The sequence below is a fragment of the Pagrus pagrus genome (assembly GCF_965226575.1).
Source record: "Pagrus pagrus genome assembly, chromosome: 14".
In the NCBI taxonomy this organism is placed as follows: domain Eukaryota; kingdom Metazoa; phylum Chordata; class Actinopteri; order Spariformes; family Sparidae; genus Pagrus; species Pagrus pagrus.
Genome location: NC_140198.1, coordinates 10302116 through 10326925, shown reverse-complemented (window position 1 = coordinate 10326925; position 24810 = coordinate 10302116). Strand labels below are relative to the sequence as shown.

The 24810-nt window shown below is 39.2% G+C and overlaps 2 protein-coding genes across 6 annotated transcripts in view; one reads left to right on the top strand and one right to left on the bottom strand.

Annotated features, from left to right (window-relative positions):
* Window positions 1-12473, top strand: part of septin8a (septin 8a) — a 40536-nt gene extending 28063 nt beyond the window's left edge. For 2 of the 5 annotated variants that reach the window (XM_084373627.1, XM_084373629.1), the window contains 4 exons: window positions 1173-1341; window positions 1525-1657; window positions 2968-3137; window positions 12221-12473. In XM_084373627.1, coding sequence (XP_084229753.1) covers window positions 1173-1341; window positions 1525-1657; window positions 2968-3137; window positions 12221-12389 — 641 coding nt within the window. In that variant the 3' untranslated portion in view covers window positions 12390-12473. Of the gene's footprint in view, window positions 1-1172; window positions 1342-1524; window positions 1658-2967; window positions 3138-5530; window positions 6700-12220 lie in introns of those variants that run through there. The other 3 variants (XM_084373628.1, XM_084373630.1, XM_084373631.1) reach the window with 2 other exon arrangements.
* A 1883-nt stretch (window positions 12474-14356) lies between these two features.
* On the bottom strand, window positions 14357-19816 carry ccni2 (cyclin I family, member 2). The gene is made up of 5 exons (XM_084373632.1): window positions 19497-19816; window positions 18359-18515; window positions 17298-17432; window positions 16645-16719; window positions 14357-16545 (listed from the first exon to the last, which is right to left on the bottom strand). Exons 2-5 carry the CDS (start codon window positions 18470-18472, stop codon window positions 16252-16254), a joined length of 618 nt encoding a protein of 205 aa, XP_084229758.1. The 5' UTR covers window positions 18473-18515; window positions 19497-19816; the 3' UTR covers window positions 14357-16251.
* Between the last annotated feature and the right edge of the window lie 4994 nt (window positions 19817-24810).

Below are 24810 nucleotides of genomic sequence, written 5' to 3'. Positions count from 1 at the left end.
TGAATTGCCTACGGCTGTCATCATGGTTGAAGGCACTGCTTGTATATTGTGTCCCCACAAAAACAAGTATAATCGGATGTTTGTAAATACTACAGTTTCCAAACTAAAGAATGACAGGGAGAGGAGGTTTCCATCATTTATTTGTCCTTTATTTGTGCAGGAAGACCTTATGAGTTATGATTATTTATTTAAGATTCTTTGTTTGTTATTCCACTAAAAAAGATGTGTGTCCTATCAGTGATGCAATAAAATATTTGTTTCCAAACAAAATGTGAGGTTAAAGTGATTCCAGTATGTTTTAGTGCAATTAGTAGTTTTAATAAGATTGATGGGGATAATATCGTGAATCACAGTTATGTTGAACAGGAAAATTGTGACATGTAATTTTAATATTGTCCCACGCCTACCCTGTGGCTGACCATATTATTATAATTATTATTCATTCAGACCACATTCTTAAAGACCAGATGATGAGTCATGAGGCACCTCTTCTTTGCTCTTCCCTCATCAATCTTTGTTCTGGTGTCTAAAAATACCAAAAATCAATGTTTTAACTTTCAGAACAACACGTAATGTTAGGATGGAATAAATGAGGTGACCTATGAGTAAAAAGGCTTCATTAGGATGGAAATGACGCCCAGGGCAGATCACCCCTCCCTCTGCTGTCAGTCTGTCAGGCAGGAAACGCTTCCTGCCCTTTCCCCACCATGGATTCATTTAACTGTGAAAGTCACTCAGTCGTGAAACTGAAATGAAGTTGTTAAAGTCGCTCCAGTAGAAAAAACTGAACGTGAAACATGCAGAAAATCTCCAGTTCATCAGCTGCTGCTTGTTGGTGAAATGTGATGGTTTTGGTTTAATTGAATGGATGGGGTACGTGATTTATCCAGTGTATTTATTCTGTGCAGATACTTGACATTCCTGTACAGATGTGGTATGATTTCCTGCTTTGGAGAGAGAAGTGGATAGGAAGGGAGGGTAACAGGGTGACAGATGGGGTGTTGAAACATGGCGGTGAGAAAAACAGCCCGGCAAAGAATGAAAACAACAAGAAAAGACACGACCAAAACCACATTTTTATTTGTCAGAATTTATCATATATTGGAAATAACTAAGTTGACCACCTGATCTGCAACTGGTCTCCTAATCCTGATGTGTCTTTTCCCCTTCAGTGGAGAACGAGAGTCACTGCGACTTTGTAAAACTCAGAGAGATGCTGATCAGGGTCAACATGGAGGATCTGAGGGAGCAGACCCACGCCCGCCACTATGAACTGTACCGACGCTGTAAGCTGGAGGAGATGGGCTTCAAAGATACAGATCCCGACAGCCAGCCGTTCAGGTACAGAGGGAGAGAGAGTGCACAGAGAGCAAAACACACACACACCCCGTCGTGCACACACACAATCCCCCAAACCACAGAGATACTCAAGTGTCGACAGCAGAGAGAGTCTCTATTGTTTGGAGACAATACCTAATCTTTTCCTGTCTGTTTTCATTTTGTCCTGTCTTTTCTTCTCTCCAGTCTTCAAGAGACATACGAGGCCAAGAGGAAAGAGTTCTTGGGGGACCTGCAGCGTAAAGAGGAAGAAATGCGACAAATGTTTGTCAACAAAGTAAAAGAGACGGAAGCAGAGCTGAAAGAAAAGGAGAGAGAGGTCAGTCTCTAGTGACGATGTGGTTATAGATCAAGTCAAGTCAAATTTATTTAGAGCCTAATGTCACAAATTACAATTTTGCAATCTGAAACCGTTATCCTTAGACCCTTGAGACGTAAGGGTAAGTGGAAAAAAACCCTAAAATAAACGTTTTTTAGCATGGGAAAAGGGGAGAAAACTGAGGAAGAGCAACAAAGGACAGATCCCTCTCCCACGATGGACAGACATGCACGACATGTCATGTTTAGAATACGCCAACATAGTAAAATACCGTACATTTCATATTTTAAATACAGGATATTTGTTATAAAATGGTCACTCACACGTCCACATATCAACACTGCAGCTCCAGAGACACTTTTCTCAAGTAATATGAACATTTCACACAATAGCAGCACTTCGAGCAAAAGGTCAGAATGAGTAACTTCAGCCTGTTGCACCTTTGACATTAGACCATAAACAGGCCTGTGCTCTCTGGTGCATGCAGATCACAATCTATATAAAGATCCTGTACATGTATACTGTACATATGTAATGTATTAATATTGCTTTTATCGTTGATACACATCCTGCTCAGCACTACAATTTTGCCTAATTTCAGTCAATGTAATTGACTGAAAGTACATGATAATATATGACAAGGTACTTTCGTATGTGATATAATTAATTAAGTAGATGTGGAGAATTATGCTCAAAAATCATGTACTGTCATGTAACTGTAAGCATGTGCCAACCTTAAAAGTCATGAAATAGTCTTAAAATTGAATTTATGAGGTTTTAACACAAAAGTTTTAATCTGTTTATTTATCAGTTTTTGTTTTCTCGAGTGAAGCTGTTTTCCGTGAAAGTCCACATTTCTGATGTCACAAATATTTAAACCTGCCACTGAACCGAATGCTATCTTTTTACTTACCTGTTGGCAAAATAAAGATTAACCCAAATTCCTAGGAATTGAACAAATGTAAGTGTCTGATACCTGTAGACAAATGGGGTTGACAAAGACAAAAAAACTCAACAGCAGCCTGAACTTTGTCGAAAACAATTTCAACAAAAACAAAGTGCAGCTGCAAGCCTGAAAACCAAAACAATAATCCAAAATAGCCTTAAAGACTCGTGGGTTTGTCATTATGTGTGACCGCCATTTCAAATATAAAAATATAGATCAGTGCTGTGACTTAAAAACACCCTCACTGAAGTGGATGTGTTCTTGTTCTAACGTCTTGGTATCTTTTCTTTTGTCCTAAATCTTTTCCCTCTGTCCCTGTCCCCGTCCCGTCTGTCCATCACCACCCTCGTCTCCACCATCTCAGCTGCACGACAAGTTTGAGCAGCTGAAGCGAATGCACCAAGAGGAGAAGAGGAAGGTGGAGGAGAAGCGGAGAGACCTTGAGGAGGAGATGAACGCCTTCAACAGGAAGAAGGTGGCAGCCGAGACGCTCTCCTTATCTCAGCCCCTCAAGAAAGACAAGGACAAGAAAAAGTAAGCTGATCGTTTCTTTCTATCACTCACTCCTCTCTCTCCATAGCAGGAGGCTGCTTTTAACAACCCTGCTTATTTTTCTTGAACTAATCCCGTTGTCTCTTTATTCTGTGCCTTTTCAATCTTGAAATTTCCTTTTTCTATACTCGCTTCTCTTGCTTTTCTTTTTGCTGTCTCACTGTGTTACACGTCTTTAAGCAGGAGGTTCACATTCTGCTGTGTCACATGAATGAGCCTTCAGCTGAATGTGCCTGGCAGTTGTCGACCTATCTCCAGCACACAAGCATTTCAGCTATTATTCTAAGGGCCTGGCATGTGCTAAGGAAACTTCCTCCCCTTTTTGTCCTGCCCAAGCTTAACATTTCCTGTCCTTTCACTCGTTCCTTTTTGCCTCGCTCTAATTATTCAGGATATTCAGGGAGGAGCCACTGAGCTCAGTCGCTGAGGCAATCGAAAGCTTGGCTCATAAATAGGTGATGCAGAATGCAGCTCACACAGGGCGAAGCTGATTTTCAATACCACACACACGCAGGTAGAACTGCAATACCGACTTTAAATGCATCATCATGTATATTTCACTCTACTGCAGATTGCTTTTAAATGCATACGTTTCTATTAGTTTGTTCATTTAGTTCAGTATGACGCTTACAAACCATTATTCATTAACCCGTCACAGTGAACATTATGTTGCATTTACTTTACTGTCAAAACGCACTTTTTCGATTATGTGGTGATGCAGTTTACAGTAGTTTTAAAGTCCTTAAAGGCACTTTCAAAAAACCTTTAGCTCTTACTGGTTTTGATCCAGCAAGAACGTAGGGTTCGTACAAAGTTTTGAAAGTTTGCTTTCAAGATTAGAAATACGCTTGAATTTGATTATACTCCGAGAAAAATACTTGTTTGCACGTACACACTCACTCATGTAAAACAAAAAACTTTAAATATTTAAAATGATGGTGATATTTGTCTGTCTCCTGGAGTTAAAATCAGCAAGAATTAAATAACCATGATCAAAACACATAATCAAAGTTAATATGAACAGCTGTTAGCATAAATTAAGTGACTATGACATTGATTGCTGTGAGTATGAAGTTAAAGGGGTTCTGTTTAACTTAAGTGTTATGGTGGAAGCCAATCGTTAGTTTATATTAGTGGACTCCATTTCTAAACGTTCGCTACTGTTGCTTTCTGTTTCTGAAGAGGCACTCGAGTACTTGCATAACGTCACATCCTTTCGATGTTGCGGAAAAATCTGACCCGAGTCCTTCACAAAGAAATCCACAGTCCAGCAGCATTAAACAACTTAAGCAAATCGTCCTCAGGTTTGTATAGGCAGCCGAGAGAGACAGGGGAGGTCTCATTTTTCATGTCACGTTACAATCCGCTCACATATCGAAAGTGATTGATACATGTAAATTGCCTCAAAATGTTACATAGTTCCTTAATTAATTAACTTAATTCTTCCCAACTGCATTGGGATGTGATGTGATGATCAAGTTTTTTTCAGTCTGGAAACTTTTTGTTTAGGTAGCTTGAAGTGCCAGCAAAGTGCTTGAAGTTTGCTACTAAAAAGCTGCAGGAACTCTGAACTATGCACACTATGTGGCCAAAAGTATGTGGACATACCTGTTCACCAGCACTTATGCTCTAATGGCTTTCAGCCAGGCTCAAAACTCACAGCATTTTGTTCAACTGTTAGAAAAGGGAAGACTACTGTACAAACACAATTTTGAGCTTTCAGTTTATCTTTAATATGAACTGACAATACCTGAAGCTAATGGCTGTCTGGGAGGTTAGAAAAGAAATTATGTAAATGCTAAGCTTTGCACAAATGACCTGCAGCGAAGTGAGCAATGCATGACTTATAGTTAATGTAGTTCGAGTCATACCGTCTGAGGGTTGAAAGCAGAGAATTTTATGAGAAGACGTGTGGCTCCATCTTGTGGCTGCTCACTCATACTGCTGTCAGTGCTGCTGCAGGAGACGATCTTCCATTTTGTGGCTCCACAGGCGTTTCCACAATTCCTTAGTTTTGATGTCTACACGATTAATTTACTCTCAAGTTTTAAGTTTCGATCCACTTAAGAAGAAATTTATATTAAAATGTATTCTGGATAAAATGCAGAAGACACATTCAGGAGGGATGTTTGAATAAGAAAATATAGAGCTCCCCCCGCTGACAGATTAACTACATCATACTGAATGTAGTTGTGACGGCTCACACTATTGTTTTCTATCCACTAACACAAGCTCTAGTGTTTATTTTAACTGCAGCACCTCTTTCCTTTAACCCGTCTGAAGAGTTAAAATCTTTCTGAATAATTTCTGATTTCCATAAAGCAGTTGTTTATTCATTCAATTTATTTTGTTTATTGTTTGTCATTGTTTTTCAGTTAATTTATGGCCGCTGTACACCCTCCCACACACGACCATGGATTTGTCCTCACCACCATAGCAACGACAACACCTGTTTATTTTTGTTTGTTTGTTTGTTTTTGTTTTGTTTTGACATTCCATCTTGACATTGTGCACATGGACCAAAGACACTGAGGATGATGAAGCCACAGGGGAGAAAATAAAGAGTGAAAGATGGTGAAAGAATATGAGCTAACAAAAAAAAGAAGAAATGTTCACCTGCCAGCAGTGGCCATCTCATTTATTCAGGATCTTTCATTCTATGGATTGTTTCTTGTTTTATTTTGACACTTTTTATATATATGCATTTTGTTTTTCTATGTTGTGGTTTTCTTTTGTGTTTTTCCATCAACCTTCATTGAAAACGAGAGGTTCATGCCCTTCAAAACGTTTGGGTACTGCAGTGTAAGACAGTGGGCAAGTAATTTAACTGTTCAGTATGTATTTAAGAAAATTAGGATGTGCTTGATTTTAATTAGGAATATTAAATAACTAATTGAAGAGATCTGTTAAATCAAGCCTTTCCTAATGTTTTTTAAAATACCTGAGCTGTTTGAAATGTTGTCCAAGTGTGGTGTGTCTCTTAACCTTTTTGTTCTTATGACAATTTATTTCACAGTAAAATAAAATGAGCCCAAATAATACATTTAAATAGCAATAAAACTGAGTACCTGTATACTGTATATACCACTGCATATACAAAGGTACTGACAACTTAAATCATAGTCTTAAATCTTAATAAAACTTATGCAATATACTGGTGCTGTTTCGTATTAACTCAGTAAATGTATGTGAATATTTTCTAGAGCTTAACCAGCTTAATATGCAAAAATGTACTAGTTTTTGAATATGATATTATTGTAAGAAGCACATATGACGGTGTACATTGTCCATAAATAATGTAACTTTATTGTAAACCATGAGTGATCGCCTTGATGTGAGTGTTGTGACAGTGGACACAACATGAAGCCAGTACACACACAAACACACACACACACACACACACACATGCACACACTCTAAGAGGATTCAGGAAAACATACAAGCCTCAGCTCGCTGTAGAAGATTTTACCCTCAGCGACGGAGAGAAGAGAACAGCTGTATTTACTGTCTGTCGTTGGAAATAAATGCAAACCCTCCCCCCCCACCCTCCTGACTTTGATGTGTCTCTCTGCCATGGTTTGTTTGACGATATTCATCCGGGAGGGAGATGAAAGTGAAACACAGGCAGGTGAAGACACTTGTTTCCTCACACACACATGCACACACAGAGGCTGGCGACCTCAACTGTAACCCAAACAGCTGTCAGCTTGAGACGCAGTTGTTTACTGTTTAGTGATCCCAAACTGAAGAGCCGAGACATGTTTGCTCTGTCTGCGCACAGTCATCGCTGCTTTCACCACCGTGCTGCTGACCTCGGCTGGGTGTGAGTGAGTGTGTGTGCAAGAGAGCACGTTTACAGTGTGTTTGCCAAAGGTGGAGTGGAAGAAGAAGTATTTGTGTGGAAAAGGGAACTTTATGAGTTTTATTGACTCTGCAAGTCTCTGGAGGAAGTCTGTGAGAGGGGAAGATGATGGTTGGTTAACAGTGTGTTTGTGAGTGGCGTGTGTGTTTACAGCACGTGTTAACACAAACTGCAGACTGCTGTTCCACATGATTACATCACTTCATCTCCCCTTTTTTCATTCTCTTATGAAAACAGAACAAATGGTTGGGAATACAGCTGCAACAAGGATTAGTTTTAGTTAAGTAGTTAAATTTAAATTAAAAACTATTTTGATAATCGATTCATCAGTTTGAGTCATGTTTTAAGAAAAAAATAGTCAACATTCTCTCCTATTTCCTGGTTTCTTTACTTCTCTATGACAGTAAATTCTTGATGAATCAATGAATTGCTTAGATAACGATGCAATAAACAATCATTATGTTTCTTGGAGCCTTAAAGGAACAGTTCACCCAAAAATCAGAATTCAGGAAAGTTTCGTAGTCCACAAAACCTTTCTGGAGCGTCACAGCAAAACAGTGTCGCAGCATTCTCCTCGACAACTGTGATAAGATCATTTCGTCAGTTGTCTCTTGTCGTGACTGTTGCTCAGCACAAACAACTATTTCATTGAAAAGTTTTAACCTAGGCTGTTAAAGCAGAGGGAATTTATGACAAACAAATGACAACCTACTTTTAAGATTAGAAAGGTGCACTGAATTTTTTCCTCTACTTTTGATTAAATAATGTTTTACACATTTAAATTTCGAGGTTTACGTGTCCGACATGGAGAAAGTAAAAGTCCTTTTTCCAAATCTGGCCCTTCTTAAAACTCAGTTGAATAGGATTGGCCTAAGGTGACTTCTTCAACCACTTTGGCTTATTTATTTGTTATTTCCTGTATTGTGTATGACACATAGAGCGTATGATTCACTGAAAACAGACAGAGGAAGTCACGGCACAGTATTGAGACCTCACCATCGTAATGGTTTTCTGTTTACTCTGAGGACTCTGCCAGGACTATTATTATTCTGTCCACCACCTGCAGGGCTCACTGGATCCCATCCAGCAGCACAATCTGTCCAGAGCTCTCTGTTCTCTGTCCTTTAGTGCACCAAACACACTCTGCTCACAAACCTAGAAGAGCTAATGGCTCTCTGACAGTCTGTTCTATAGGACAACATGGTGCTACACATTGTCCAAAGTGCTGTAGTCAAACGGTGATTTGAGAGGTTTACTTGAGGATTTAGGAAATTACATGATGATGGCTCAGATGTGCGGTAAGTTGTTAACACAAACAAGTACTCTAAAGTCATATGGAACAAACTCGATCCATCAAACTGCTGACGAGATGGTCATTAAATACTGGAGGCTAGTAATTATGGAAGCTCACTCCTGCCAACGAGAGGAGGTTAAAAATAAAACATTAGGAAAGATGAAAGCAGAGTTACTCACAGTAAGTCAAAACTATGAGTCAAACTTAATTAGTGGATTTGTTTTCGGTCTGTCAGTCAAAATTATGACAGTCATAATGTTTTTCAATTAAAAAATACCGTTATATGTTTTACTTATAGAAGTACTATTACCCACAATGCAACTCAACTGTCTCAAGCTAGTGCCAGCTAGCTAGCTGGTGGTTTTAAAGCGGCACTATGTATGTGTTTAATAATATTAATGAGGTGATAATACAAACTCAGAAATATTTATCTTTTCCATAACTGAATAAACAAGCTGCTCTCAGAGGAAAATAAAGTCCCCAGAACACTGTTTGAGGCTTAGAAGGTGGCAGGGTCCGCCAAATATAAACTAAGTAAGACAGAATGAAACTGTGTTGTCCTTTAAGGTCAGTTTGTTTATTTAGGCATACATTTCAGTCAATGAGGATCTCTGTCTTTTGATTAAAACTTCTTCTCCAAAACTACATAGTGCACCTTTAATGTAACATCCATGGCTATCTGCTAGCCGCTAGCCTACAGATGAGGAGTTGGCTACAGAGGTCTGGTAAGGTCGCTTCTCTATCTTCAGGGCAGTATTGCCCTATAAAGACAAAGCACAGTGTCTATGACTGAAGGTGAACTCATGTTTTATCTTGTGATGAAAAGTTCAATCTCATGCTGTCTTAGAAAAGAAACTGCAGTAACTATGACATTCAACTAAAAACTAAAAAAAGCAAGCCGCAGTAAATGTAGTTATACCAAAGAGGATTAGGGCCGCTGCTTTTTTCTTTTTTACAGTGGCCTAAATCCTCCTCCGGAAGTTATGGCACTCTGCTGTGTTTTTTTCAGAGCTTTGGCTGCAGTTACTGTGGTCTGTGACAGCTGTCTATTAAGAGGTTTACATAAATGTTACAGTACACTAAAATATGCCAAGCATCTCAATAGGTTAAACCTCACAACATATTACTTGAGGATTGCTTGACTTTTCTTTTTAAACCACTCATCTATTTCAACTTTTTTTAAACATGCAGACCTTAAAACAATTAAATACAGATGTGATGTTAGAAGAAATATAATTGGATTTAGCATTTCTCATCAAAAACAGGAGGGTCATGATTTTAAGACAAAAATGACTTGTAGTAAACAATAACATGACCGCTCTTCTACCTGTAACACATTTGGCTGACAGTAAAAAAAAAACTTTGAATCCATTTGTTCTCACTTTCGGTTTGAGTTTGTAGGGCAGAGTATGCGACTAGAACTGTAAACAGACTAGGATGTGTGAAATCACATGACCTCTTCTTGTAAACAAAGCCACCTTCCATTTACAGGAAAGCTTCTCCAACCTTTTGACATCAACAAAACAGGAAAATGACACTTTCGACTTTTTAAGTCATAGCTTTATTTCTGTGGTTGATCATACAGTAAGATATAGCTGCCTCAGAAAACGGAGTCATACGAAAAAAAAAATTAAAACCTGTACATTGGTCACTGGTGTTGCATCAGGCTTGACTGGATGAATCGAAGCAGACTTTACAGGTGAGAAAACGGACAGTAACCAGTTCACATTTCAGCAGCCTAGAGTAAAATAAAGAATCAATACAATCTGTTCAGTTTAAATTGAAACATAACATTTTGTCGCGTCTTTATTGTGACGAAACTGACATCAATTATGTGACAATATTTGGGGTATGATCATTTGTGCTGTCATACAGTAAGTCATAATAAAAAATAAAAAGTACTGAAACTTTAAATGAGAACATCGATGCTGGACCTCTAATCAGGTAATCTTATGAAGTCAAAACGACCAGTTGTCATTCTGCTCTAGTGTTGAACTAATCTCCCAAAGGTGCTCTTGTTTTGATATGTTGCAACAGTTGCATAAAGTAAAAATCAACACAAGCAGAAGCATTAATGAAATAAAAACATTGCAGCATTTAGTCATGAAAGTAAAGCTTTCTTTTTGTAAAAACGGAGCTTCTGTAAAGAACTGGTAAATAAAACACTTAAAGCACAAAAATGTTTAGTACAAGTAAGTAAGAGATTAAAATAATAACAATAAAAAAAAGGTGAAAAAATATAATATTTGCATTTTAAAAAAGCTTGTCTTAATCTCAAAGTGCCATGTGGCTCTGGGTGGAACCTGAGCACCAAGATTCTTCACAAAAAAAAGAAAATCAGGATCAGCTCTCAAACATAAAAAAAAGCCTTTCTGGGCCACAACCACACTCAAATAAAAAACACTCACACACACGACTTCTCATCCTTTACCTCTAACTTGTTAAACAAAAACGACCTGCGGTGGATGTAAAGGACAGGTAGGTTAAAAAGTTGAAAACAAACAACATTAATAATAGATAACAGAACTAATTGGACCAATAACTCCACGCTGAGGTGGACATTCGAATCTCTGTTCAGTCAGGATTGACGATTCGCCACATATTCTCCTCAGCTGCCCAGCTGTCAACAGGAAGATCAAGCTATGGCATCAGAATAAGTTTAACTCAAACACTGATCCATTCAGATTCACATTTACGTGTGCACAGAGGAGACTAATACAAAAAAATCTGACCTCAGGAAGGCTATCGAGAACATTTTCTGCCTTTTTCTTAAATCTTTTAAGTCGATACCTAAATGTTTTGGGTGGTGAGTAACATCTGGATTTAAGTCAGCTACTTCGGTGCCCCATGAAACTTCGGATTGAAGCCCTAAAATGTGCTGAATTACAGTATACATCCTCCCTGTGAAAAGGAAGCACTGTGCACTTGTAAGAGGTGGGTGGTGTGACTAAATCTCCGACTAGTTGACAGCGGGGTGCAGAGGCGGGCAGGGTGAGACGTTTTTCTGCAAACTGACAACATCGTTTCCCTCCAGCCCTGGAGTCATCTCCTCGTTATACAAGCACCTAAAACCGTCGTAGTACTCGTCACAGTCCCCCTGCTGGCCGCCGTCCCGCTCCCTCCTGGCCTGCCTGAGGTCCTGGCCCCAGGCTTGCTCCTCATCCTGGATCAGGGCGCTGTCGAAGATGTAGACTGCGTTGGTCGGGAGGGAGAACTCCAGGCTGTGGAGGTACTCGTCCACCATCTCTTTGCAGTGGATGAACTCGCTGCTATCGATCTGGGAAAGACATCAAATGGGTGAAATGCTGCGAGCTGGAACTAGACCGTACTAGAGGTTACCTATCAGATGATTAAAGAATGATTTCTGAGATGATCAACACTGTGGTAACTTTTCAGTTTCAAACCAATGGCATATGTTTTTAACGACGACACAGGACTGACATCTATTACATGTTTGCAAAATGTCCTTTCCTTCCCTTAATTTCATTATTCTTTGACAGTGTTGGAAACCAAATACTTATGTTTGTATCTGGCAGTACAGGGCATCATCTGAACACCTGAATATGCCAATATGTGCCTTTTGATGGCGTGCCTTCATCCAAATCACTCCATTAAGAAAAATGCTTATTCTACACTGCAAATGGTGCAGAAGCAAAAAAAAAAAAATAGTGTGGGACATCTAAAGAGATAACTAGAATTATCGCATCTTGGCTATATGCCTCCACGCACCAGTCATGTTGTCCCTCCATGAGCTTTGGCATTTAATAATGTCCGTAACATTTTTAAAACTAAGTAATGTGCTCTAAATGACCTCAAACTATATGCAGATTCCAATAAAACCAACTATAATCGTGGAGAAAAGGCCTTTCTAGCCGGCCTGTGCATTTCTCTTACTTGTGCTTTCTTCAGCAGATCTGTGAAGACGGAGAACCAGTCAGCCGTTAGCGCCTCCAGCTCCAAAGTGATGATGGCCAAGGCCAACGTGGAGCCCTTGAACTGCCAAAGCTGGTGGCAGGCCATACAGTGCTGCACCTGCCTGGTCCACAATGCCGCTTGGAAGCCCGGAGGCCTCTTCTGATGCCCCGGCCCGGCGGGGTCTGTTGCCGGGTCCCAGCTGACGCCAGAGCCGAGCCCGATGGACGGAATGAGGTGAGGGTGGCTGGAGACGAGCAGGGCGTGGAACTGGACCGGAGATGAGCAGAGAAACGAAGAGGAACGAGACCAAAACGTTAGCATAATGATGTCATTACTGTGTCATTGTCCATCCATCCTTTACCTCGACTACTTTATAACTTCATGTCAACATCAACTATACCAGAGCATTTAACATGTGGTGCATTTCTGACAAAAAGGTCAACACATCACCATCACTTTGACCATAAATTCATTCTCATCCACGAATGACACTTTCACTTTACAGTCTGTGATTCTCTACTTTTCTCAAGTGCTCATTGATGCATTAAAAGCTGCTGTTTAACATCAAAACCTGAAGCTCTGTGCAGGAGGACACTGAGCAACAGGTAGAGAATCCCACTATCAGGATTTACTAATGAAGACCCACCCGTTTGCCTGAGGAATCATAGTAATCTTGTTCGTATTGTATCGTACGTGCGGTGCTTTTCTGTGTTCCCATTTGTAGGCAGGAACTGTAAATCATAACCCTAGTGAGCGGCTCAATGTTGGAAAAAATGGGTTGAACTTTAGTAAGAGGGTTTCTTCACACTCTTGTCACACAGTTATTTAAAAAACACATCTGTTAACAGCTTGTTAGCTAGCTTTATTGAAACCTAGGGGCTCAAGCTAACTAGCTAGCTCTAGCTTTAACTGAAGAATGCTAACAAGTGATTTCCCTGTGAGGAAAATCACAGACTAGACTTCAAAATCACGTTCTTGTAGTGTTTGTCGCAGTCTTTCATGTTTCGTTCAGCTCATTTGCTTTGGTTTGTCTCTTACTCTGTAGCAAAAATAAGCCATGGGTATTTAGAGAAGGTGGAGTTTACTGGAAGGTAGATTTGGCGATGTGGTGCCAAAGTCGAGAAGTAATCCCTGAGACGTTTGTTCTTGACTTCTTAAAACTTTCTAAAAAGGCCCCTCTTCTTCTTCCTCCTCAAGTTATCCATATTTGCTCCGTTTTGGAAACGTAGGAAATTCAGGGTGATGTAGCAAACAAAGAAAATTGTATGTTTAGATCCGAAAGATTTGAGCATCACGTCGCTGATTCTGCCTTTCAAGAGTTTTACTTGGATGTTGAAGCATATTGAGAGTTAATGACAAGGCATCTCTGTAAATCCTCGTATTTAACCATATCAAAGTGTCATGGTGGAGAGTCTGTGACAAATTATTGATAGATCTTATTGATTACTGTTTTATAGACAATGGAGAATAAGACTTTATTTAGGAAAGGGAATTCTTCAGGGCAGGGGGAATGTGATTGTGAGAGTATAGTTAAAAAGTATTTATTTGAATAGTATAAAAAGAGAAAATGTCTTTATTTTATTATAGTTTTTATTAATACATTATGTCTCTTTATTTTAAAAGCTGGATTTTTGTAATACCTTAAGTAGTAGGACAATAATAGATTCACAACAATAACTCCACACCTGTGACACCAATAATCAGTCAGATCAACATTCTGTAATAGTCAGAGGAAAGTGCCATCTTTAGTTCTGCAGAAGACACTGAATCAGTCCAGATGTGCCAAGATACTTTCTGGTGACAGTTTATGGTTTGTGGCTTTAAGAGATTCTGTCAGTCCACCGCCAATTACAACATCACAAACAAATCTATAGCTGTTTTTCCCCAGTTGATGAGGGAATGTAGGTCGTGCTTTGGATCGGGGATGAGATTATTGACCCACAGAATGCACGACAAGACCTCGCAAATCAGCAGGCGGCGTTTCTAGAGCAAGTTCATCAATATCTGTCAGATTTATGTAGAGAAGATGTGTGTATCAGGAATTATGGTATCCCTAAAAACTGACGATGTTGTCCGAGTGGAAATCCTTTGAATATTGTGGATCAATATGGTGTGTAAACTATTTCTGTCAAGAAACTTATGGGCTGTATTCATAAAGGCATCCAATTGCTGGCCTACGACTTGTTTTACCTCCCTCCTGATGTAGTTTTCAGCTTGAGCTGCAACTAACGATTATTATTAACTTTTTCTCTGAAGCCCCGAGAGGCAAGGGAAGAAAACCTCCGCCTCTCAGGGCTTCAGTAGAAGGATCCCAAGTATCCTTTATTGACCGACTACGTGCACAAATTGTCATTCTGGCTGCTGTGCACAACTGATAATAATAATAATAATAATAATAATAATAATAATAATAATAATAATAAGTTCTATGTGGGCTTATTTAAAAAGCATTTATTCTCTTCACATAACAATGATTAATAAATTATTATTTTTGGGCAGCCTTGATCTATAAAATGTCAAAACATTGTGCAAAAATGCTCATCAGAGCCCAAAAATGTCTTCAAATGCTTCTTTTGTCAAACCAAAAGTCTGAAACCAGACTCGACTCCTCATTCACCATCATAAATGACAGAGAATAGCAGCAAACCCTTACATTTAAGAAGCTGGAACCAGCAAATGTTTTGACATTTTTGGCTTGAAAAATGATTAAATCAGTTATCAAACTGGGCGACTAATCGATTCATTCATTTCTGCAGCTCTTTTTACAGCCAAATTAGTTTGTTTTGCTTTAAAGCGAAGAAGACGCAGAAGCTGAAGTTCTGTTTCATGTGCAACATGTTTACATTTTAAATATTTAAGTTGATGCTTAATGCAATAAACTGATTTTTACCTAAACAGCACCCAGCCCGTCCTGCTCAAGCCGTTGCCTTGGCAGTGAACGCACTGATCTTAAATTCATCCTGGATGAACTCTTGTTGAGAGCGTTATGAATACAGCCCTGGGCCCAACAGCATGAGGTGCATGTTGTTTGTGTTTGTTTACAGTTCAACCAGTGGTTAAAGCTCTGGGCAATTCAATGTGAGGGTTTAGTGATTAAACTACTGTAAACAAGTCCATGCTGTGAAATAATATTGTGCCATAAACAGAGTTAACACAGCGTGGGATTTTTTTTAAACAAAGATAAACCTTTCTTTGACATGAATCAACAATTCACAGCATGATATAGATACAAAAACAAGGGTGTCTGGAGGGTTTGGGTATCCAGTGTGGGGCTGCGGGTAACAGTTAGTCAGAAGTGCCTTGGCCTGAGATGCAACACGCCTGTTATTTTGCTGGCAGCTTGCAAATGCAGTCTTACGTCTGGAGGAATTCAATACAGCTCCTTTCAGACATCTTGCTGAAATGCATCGTTGTTGCTTTTTGTCCACACACACGATCTGGGTAATCGGCCTGGGTTATAGTACTGTAAGCTGGGTTTGTCCAATATGGCCACTTTTCTTTGAAGCCGATAATGAAAATCTTTAAATAGAGCGGAAACTGACCTTTACTAAGCATTTAAACACGGATGTGGGCACTGAAGAAGTGACTTTTAGGGTGAGTAGTTATTTAAAGCAAGATGATTTATTTAATCTGTTAGCTTAGATCTGAGGAAAGTGATCAGCAAACTGTTTTATAAAAGCAAAGTAACACTTATTATTGAATGTTTACTTTATTTTACATTTTTTTCCTGATGTGTTACAAAACCAAATGTAAATCCAACATATCCTCTAATCAGACCGTTTGATTTTATTAGAGAGAGTTATGATTTATTTTCCCTTTATGGCGACAGTCATTGTTAAAGGGAAGGACACTGAATGGAGTTTAAAAATGGGCACAATGAGTCAAATCAAATAAAAATGCACAATCTCTACTAGGACCAATTGTTTTCTGTCAGGGGTGTTTGAAGGGGTTCGTATAAAACACCATCTTGAAGCCAACGTGATGCAAGCATGATGGTTTAATGTGTGCTTTTGTACCGCTGTGTTTTAAAAAAGGCAAGACCAGGACCTGAGCTCACAAAGCATTTCAAAGTGCAGCCAGCTCACCCTGAGATGCTCCGACCGCTCAGGTCCAGTTGAGGAAAAAAAACAAAAAACAAATGTTTTGTTTGCCTGTCTTTCTGCTGAATTCTGACTTACTATGTGAATGAAGTCGACTGGTGTTGCGGTGTACAAGTCCCAGTGCAGCTTGTCTAGAATGATCCTCTCCATGCGAAGAATCTCCGCTGTTGAAAAGTTGCATCCGCTCTGCACAACCAGGTCTTTAACAGAACCTATTACCTGTTTAAACACCAACAAAAGGGAAGCAAATAAACGTATTGTTTTGAAGATACATCGAAGTCTGTGTCTTTTATTTGTGTGCATGTTTTTAGATCTTACCTCATCTTCCTCATTGATTTTGGCAGCCAGGACCAATGAGGTAAAAGCAATGATTTTCAGGTATTTTGGTTGGGCCTAAAACAAGGAAAGTACTTCATTTAGTTCTTAAAAAGCAGAAGATCTAGGAAAAACATGGCGAAACGGAAGCCTTTTCACTGCTTTAACAGATTCTGACAGACTAACAGTAAGTGAATTTGGGAAATGAGCACATTTAGGTTCGCAGCAGTGATCAGTTTTAGAGGTTATGAGGGATACGAGTCCTTTAATAGGACAATTATAGCTCACAATCATCTCTTTCTCCCTGCAGCAAAGGACAAACTAACAGCTCAAGTATGAATGTCTGTTAGAGGTTTTTGATTTGTGCAGCTGCTGCTCTAATTCAAAAAACAATTTAAATACACTTATACAGTCAAATTTTCAGTAAATGGACTAAAATAAAGAGATCATTATTCAAGGTTCTGTGTGCAGCCCATTTACAAATGAAATGCATTTGCTTTTATTGAATACAGACCCGGACCGTTAGTTTAGGGGTCAATGGACTAAAATGTTGTGAATTACAGAACGATGGAGCCATTTGTGCAGGTTTTAAGTACAGTGTAATGGAGATTTTAAATTTTAGATACCGAAAACTGGTTGGAAACCGTTATCCTCACCTTGACCGTGGACAGCAGTCGGTTGAGGACACAGACTCCCAGTGCAAACGTCTCCGGACAGAACTGGAACAGCCGGTTCATCTCTCCGAGCCAGAGGATCATTTCTTGGTGTTGGGATAAGGAGATGTCAGCGCCCTGAGAGGACAAAAGGATTACTGAATGAAACATCAGATGTCAGCAAATATTTAAGGGTGTTTTGGGTTATACACCTGTTTATTTTGTTAAATATCCAGTGGTGAGGCTGCTGACGTGGATTGCACACAGATATTATGATCTTAAAGAACAGTGTGAAAGATGGGAAAGTTTGTTGATTCAAAAAAGGGATCAAAGTTGATCTACATAACACTATGAGATATTAACAAACAAACAATAACCTGAACTTTTCAGAACTGAGGCTTTAGTGCTACGTTCTGCCTCATGTTTCCACTGTATGATTCAAACTGGAGTGTTACAGATATACTAATTAAACGTGCGCATGTGATGGCTTTTAGAAATCAGTTTTATATGACATCTCAGACACACCTACTGTTAATCCCTTTTACTCACTGGTTTTATGTTCCTACTTCCGATAAACTCAACTACGGATGATCAGAAAGATAATTTATTTTTAGTTTAACAAGACCTTATTTGATTTCCATGAACAAAAGAAACGAGAGACCACTTATTTATCACACCAGAGTAATTATTAGTGTTACAAATCCTGTTCAGTCAGTCATTTTCAGATGTAGGTATACTGTGTTCACCATTTACCAACATTAAAAAGGGGCAGTATGTAGTTTTAGAGAGGAAATTCAAACTTACAATATTAATGAGGTAAAAATACAAACTTTTTTTTTTTTTACATAATTGAATTAACCAGCTGTTCTCAGAGCAAACTTACTTAATAATAAATGTAAACATGTAAAACACTGAGACTGTGTTGTCCTTTAAGGTCAGTTTGTTCAGTCAATGGAGATCTTTCTCTTCTGATTAAAAACTACATAGTGCACCTTTAAAATACTACATATAAAGCTGTAAATGCAACAATACCATCTACACATACACGTGTGCACTTGTCTCACCTGGATGCATCCATTCTTGAAGACTGGCACCTTCCAGAGCCGATCCTCCCTCAGCAGGGCGGCCTCCAGCAGGATGGCCAGCCGACGGCTCTCCACAGCTCCTGGGTTCTTCATCACCACCACAGCACAGGCCAGGCTGCACCCAGGGCACACACACCTGGAGGAGCAGGAGGACACAGATAGGACGTCACAATGGGAACAGACTGACTTATAGTCAACAACGCTTCCATTACAAAGCATTTGTTTAGCTCTGGGTCGATTATCTGGGTCGATATTCAGCATTCAAACGTAAAATGTACTTCTTTGGCACTTATGCAACATCCTCTCACATAACGTCCCCGCCTACATCACTATCTGATTGGGGTCACGTCACAGTGAATCGCCTGTAAACAATCTGAATCTGCAAAGTAACTAAATGTATCAAACAAAATGTAGTTGAGAGGAAGTATAAAGTAACAGAAAATGGAAATATACAAGTAAAAGTACCTGGAAATTGTACTTGAGTGCAGCACTTGAGTAACTTGTACTTTGGCTTAAGTTTTGACACAAAGACTTTCACTTTTACTGCAGATCTTGCACACACCCTTCATGTTTTCACTCAGTAATAACCATCTCAGCTGTGTGATGCTCAGTTCACCTTCATTTTCTGATCAAGTATTTCATGTTAACACAAAAAGGTGCAACACTAGGTTCCCTTCGTGGTTTCGAGGTTAGACAACAAAAGAAAAGTTGAGCATCTTTAAACACAAAACGTATAAAAACTTTGAACAAGTTTTAGTGTCTTTGTCAGTTTTGGGCGCCAGGTGAGAGTCTGATCCGACCAGCTGAGAGCAGCTGAAGTCTGCAGCAGGAAACAGCTCGTCTGTGCTTCAGCCTGATAAACAACATCGCCATTTTTTTTGCACAGTTTGCACGCAGGCAGAGCAGGACTCAGAGACTTGCATGCAAAATGTTTAAATAATTAGTGTCTGACTTGGTTTTAATCTGCTGAGGCTGAAAACCCCACACACGCACACACACGCACGCACACACACATACAGAGGAGCCAGGCGGGATAATTGGCTGCAGCTGCTGCAGCCTCCTGCAAACAGTCCAAAACATTCATCTTCCTCTTTTCTTTTCTTTTTCTTTCTCTTACCTCTTCGTATACAAAAGCGGGATATCCCTTCGACGGCAGGTGCATTTATACGGTTTTTCTGATTAGTCCATATCCACCGAAAGCAGCAAACAAAACAAACAACAGTCCGGCGCTGTTAGAAAACACAACCTCGGGATAGAAACGCGTTTGGGAGTGAATGTACCGAAAGCAGCCGCATTATACAGCGAGAGCGGGTGAAACTAAAGTCGAAACAGCGCGAGTAAATCCAAAGAAGTGGGGCAGCGGCTCGAAAAAAAGCGCAAATAAAGAAGGCAGGAAGCAGAAAATCAAGGAGGATTGAGGGCAGGCTGTGTTTTGAAGGCGCCTGGCTCCGCCCCGCCGTGACGTCACTCCGTCTATTAAACAGAAATGTGTTAGTGGGTCAGACATACGGGACCCCGCGCACAAAATGGTCGAGCTTCCTCTGGAAATGGAAGATTTCTGCTGTGTGACCCACTCATGTGTTTAGTTTACGTGCTGATGAGATCTTATGTGTGATTTTCATCCTGCTCAACAACATCTGAGTTCATTTTCCATGAAGGAAAAAGAGACCGGTGGACACTTGGAGTCCTACATCTGACACTTGGAGTCCTACATCTGACCTACTTTAAAGGGGCACTGTGTAGTTTTGGAGAGGAAATGTTAATATTTAATAATAAAAAACTCAGAAATATATCTATTTATTTCCCCATAAGTGAATAAACAAGCTGTTCTCAGGTTTGCAGAACACTGTTTGAAGCTAGAAAGGTGGCAGGGTCCGCCAAATATAAACAAAGTAAGTCTGAATATTGTCCTTAAAGGTCAGTTTGAAGAGTATTTACAGGGGTGAGAGAGAGAAAATGAGAGGAGGAGGTTTTTTTTCATTATGTACTCTAAGAAAAAAGTCAAAAAGTTGAATTACAGTTTGTGCGGCCACCTCTTCCAAGCTAACAATAGAAGTCCTAATACTGACAACTACACCTTAGTTTTATGAGCTGAAAGAGAAATAATTTCTTTGTTGCTAAAGTACAGTTTTCACCAGTTCATCTACACAAGGCATTTTGTCGAGGCAGTCACATGCGCTGTGTGATGTAGTCTGAAAAGGTCGACTTTGATCATGAAATGTCAAGTTTATTCTTGACATTTCAACTTTTTACTTGAAGTGCAAAATGAAAAACAACTTTTTTTCCCTCACCCCCTTCTGTAGTTTGTTTATTCAGTCATGAAAACAAAGACAGATTGTTTATTTAGTTTGTCAGTGAAGATTTTTCTCTTCTGATTAAAATTTCTTCCCCCAAAACTGCATAGTCCACCTTTAAAACACAGCATTTAACACATTCAAATAAGCTGAAAATGCAACAATACATCTGTACATAAACGTGCGCACTTGAGTGTGTACTGAGAGTCTGACGTCTCTTATAAATAAATCACTCCCAGAGGAGATTTGACTCAGGCTAATTCACTCATCATTTCAGAGATATCTGATCCAGAAATGAATCGTCTCTGGTCTTATCTGACGCCTGTTTGACTTGTATTTGCATTGAAACAGCAGCTTTAAAAGGACGGTCACCTCGGGCCTCCCAGTTCATGTCATGGACTTCCTTGAAAAAAAATCATGTTAAAACTTCTATAAGTTTATTTCTGAGCTAAATTTTAAGTATTTTAGTGTTTCCTTGTATGTGTCTTCTCCTCACCAATCGCTTACTTTTCACTGGATTGGGTTGAAATTTGTCCTGAACATCTAAGAGATCCTATGGAAACTTGGCAACTTTCAGTCATTTAAATAGTTGTTGCTGAATGGTTACAGTCATCAGATTAATAACAGGAAGTCGAATCTGTCATTTTCAAAAGAAGAAAGGTGAGTCGGCATGGAATGACCCAGATGTTAAGTCCTTTTTCCTCCTCGGCTACATGAATGATGGGGTGGTTTTGGCCACGACACATCTCACCATACCTCACTCCAAGTGCTGCCAAGGCCCCGCAGCCAAATCTCACATTCAGGTGACTTTCACCACGGCATTTTATCAAGTCCTAGGGTGGAAAACACAGATGTAGCCTGATTAAAAACACGTGTCAGGTCCCGATCATTGATCGTTGTGCACTCTGGCCCACTGAGCTCTTATTTTTTGTGGGTTTTTGTGTACCTTCACTGTGAAGACAAAAAGGGGGGATGACATGCAGCCATGAAAAACTCTATAAAAGAAAATAACTAATGAAACATTTATATTTAGATTGGCATTAACATTAGCAGAGCTGGATCACTGAGAGCCCGGACACAACAAGCCAACATAAAGGAACTAACAGCAACGAGGCCTCAAGTTACATGTTGCATGTCTTGGCCAAAAAGCTGCACTTTTTTTCTAAAACATGTTGAATTAAAGAGAAGTTTCAAAATGCAGAACGCAGTCTACATTTTCATATAAGGAAAACCCAGCAGGCGAATACAAAAAAGTATCCAAAATATGCAAATGTGCTTCGTAGACACCCTCCCCTCTGCTCAGTGCCTGGTATGAAATAATAAAGGTCGCGATGGAATATAATGAAAAGAAAAGATGAGAAATAAAAATAGAAAGTAATAATGGATTGTTTCTTAGGTAACAGACGAGGGGCAGCCGGATTTTATCGAACTGAGACTGTCTACTCTCCAGAGACATTTGAAAAGTGGGAAATATCACAAACTAAGAGACACACAGCAAACCTGGGGCCAGGAGGTAGCCTTATCCCAGACTATCCAGGCTCAGGATTAGTATTTGGTCTCTGGACAACAATGCACAGATACTTAGAGAAACACGGAGAGGTAGATGGAGGATGGACGTTTCAACAGGAGGCACACAGCTCAGTTTTGAGCATCCACAACCACATAAAAAAAACATGGACCACTTGAGGATGGGATAAAAAAATACTTTCTGTTTGATTTCTTCTTCTTTAATTCTTAACTGAAAATTAAAGTCATGTCTGTTGTGGATAATTTTGGCATTGAAGTCCTTGGTGGCCCGCTGCACCCAGTTTTTATTGAATGTGGGTGTCCAGGTGTCACAACTTTGTAATTAAATTTGTGGCTTCTCAACTGATAATGAAACTAAACTTGAAACTTTCATCAGCCTCAGAATAACAAAACAAATGTCAGGGCTGAGATTGCAACACTGGAGACTGGTGCAATCCTTACTCAGTGTTGCTCAATGGCATGTTTTTGTTATACAGTAGCCTTTTTTCCCCTTTTCTCTACAAAATCTGTTTGGTTACAGGAATTCATGGACAAAAAAACACACACTTGTGATTGTGTCCTTTTACTTTCAAATATCATGAGTAAATGCCAAAAAACATCCTGCTTTCTCTCTTGACAAATGTAATTAAAATACTTGTGAAGATCTCGTCCTGTGTATGAATGAGCTGCTCTGGGATTCTTTAAAATTGTAAATAAAGAAACATAAATCCTATTCACTGCTATGACAGTAAGAGCTCGCACATAAATCTGCTTTCTGACTCGCCTTTCTCTGTATCCACTAAGAACCTGCGAGCATTCATCAACATGTCACTACTGGCAGAGGGGTTTGATTAATTGCAGCCAATGAGCATTTCATATGGTCCTCACACCAGGGACAGATGATTGCTTTATTGTTTTTTTTTTGTGACAGTTAATCTATGAGCTCCCATTTAGTCTGTAAGGCTCCTGAATGTGAGGATTTCTTTGTTTCAGGGCCGGTCTCGTCTCTTTTAGTTAGCTTGTCCTTCAACTTGAGGATGTGGGTGAACACACATCCTTGAGTAAATCACTTCTCTATCTCCACCGCTGAAACGTCCTTGAATCTCTCGCTGCTGACCTCTGACCTCATTGTGGAAAGGAGTGAATGTACAAAAAAAGTCAAAAAAGCTCAAAAATGAGCTTGAGGTGAACAATTTTCTGTCGCTACTGGAAGGTTTTTAAAGTTATTTGACTATAAAAGTGAGTTTAAGGTGCTACACATGCTGTTCTAGAGCACATAATGACCATTATACACAAGACAGGCTGTGAGTATTACAAAAGTGACAATGTGTTGGCCTCTGTGGTGACTCTTCTGCTTTCTCTTATGGTGTTTGCATCAACATCAGAGGATAATTATAGGGATTTTAACCCTTTTCTATACATAGTCACCCAGTTTTAGGGGACAAAACGTATTAGGAATGCAGTAATCATATTTTATATTTAGTTTTAGTCTGTTTGCTGTTTTAAGGGGCTTTTTCCTTCAGTCTGGTCTTCAGTGAGTGAAACAGCTGGATTCTTATCAGCTGACTGACTTGCCCGCGTTGTTCCTACTTTCACAGGAGTCTTATTGTCCAATGTTGCAATAATTAGTTGGAAAAAGTCACTGAAGTCACTGTAAGGGTCAATCAAAAGTGGTCCGTTTGACTTGTTATGAATGTAATTCAAGTGGAGGTTTTGTCAAGAGAACGCAACAGCGAGGCGAAGTCCCGCCCCTCTCAGGTGTTCCCCCCGGGACCTTTTTTGGGATGTTTGTCAATTTAAAAGAGTCAAGAAAGTCACAGTTTGTTGTGAAGCTAGTAAAATATCGTAACATTGTCCTGATCAATATATATCATTAAAACCAACATGGCCGTCTAGTATGTACTATCACATTCTTATAATCGATTAGTAGTGATGAAATGCAACTAAATACATTTACTCGAGTATTTGTACTTTACTTGAGTATTTCTTATTTTATACTTCCTGTACACTACATTTTGGAGGAAAATATTAAGCTCTTTATACCTTCATTTTATAACTTTAGTTACTTGTTGCCTTGCATTTGCATCAGAGTGAAAGTAGAACATTTTTAAATGTATTTTTTGTCAGCTCGATAAAAAAAACAAAAAAAAAACACTGATTCTTATAATCAGAAAAATGCTAAATCAGTCGACCCATAATATACCGTATGTACATACGTGTAAATATATGTGTAATTTCCTTTTAATTGTACTTTTGTTACTTAAGTACATTTAATATCAGATATTTTCGGACTTCTCTTATGTGTGACCTTCACTTTTTGAGTAATTTCTATAACAACGATTAGTTTCATGACAAAGTTGAGTTGACGGGTCCATATGTGAAATTCACAGCACGATTCAACAGGATCAAAAAACTAGTTGTCTCTTGCTACCATACATATTTTTTCTGAAATAAGGTCCAATAGTGGTCCACCAGGTGGGATTTGACTTTTGCCTGAGCACCCAGACAAAGGAGAATAGGTTTTAAATTCATTAATTGTATGCAATGTGTCTGTAACCTATAATGGTGGTATTTTCACCTCTTAAGTAATTATTAATGTTGGATCTTTGCTCTAATTACCTGCATATTCCT

Bases quoted from the DNA above. Each gene is read 5' to 3' on its own strand.
- ccni2 (XM_084373632.1), bottom strand. From the start codon at position 18,472: ATGAAGAACCCAGGAGCTGTGGAGAGCCGTCGGCTGGCCATCCTGCTG. The intron at 17,433-18,358 runs GTGAGACAAGTG...TTGTCCTCTCAG, and splicing joins TCAAGAATGGATGCATCCAG to GGCGCTGACATCTCCTTATC. The intron at 16,546-16,644 runs GTAAGATCTAAA...GTGTTTAAACAG, and splicing joins AAATCAATGAGGAAGATGAG to GTAATAGGTTCTGTTAAAGA.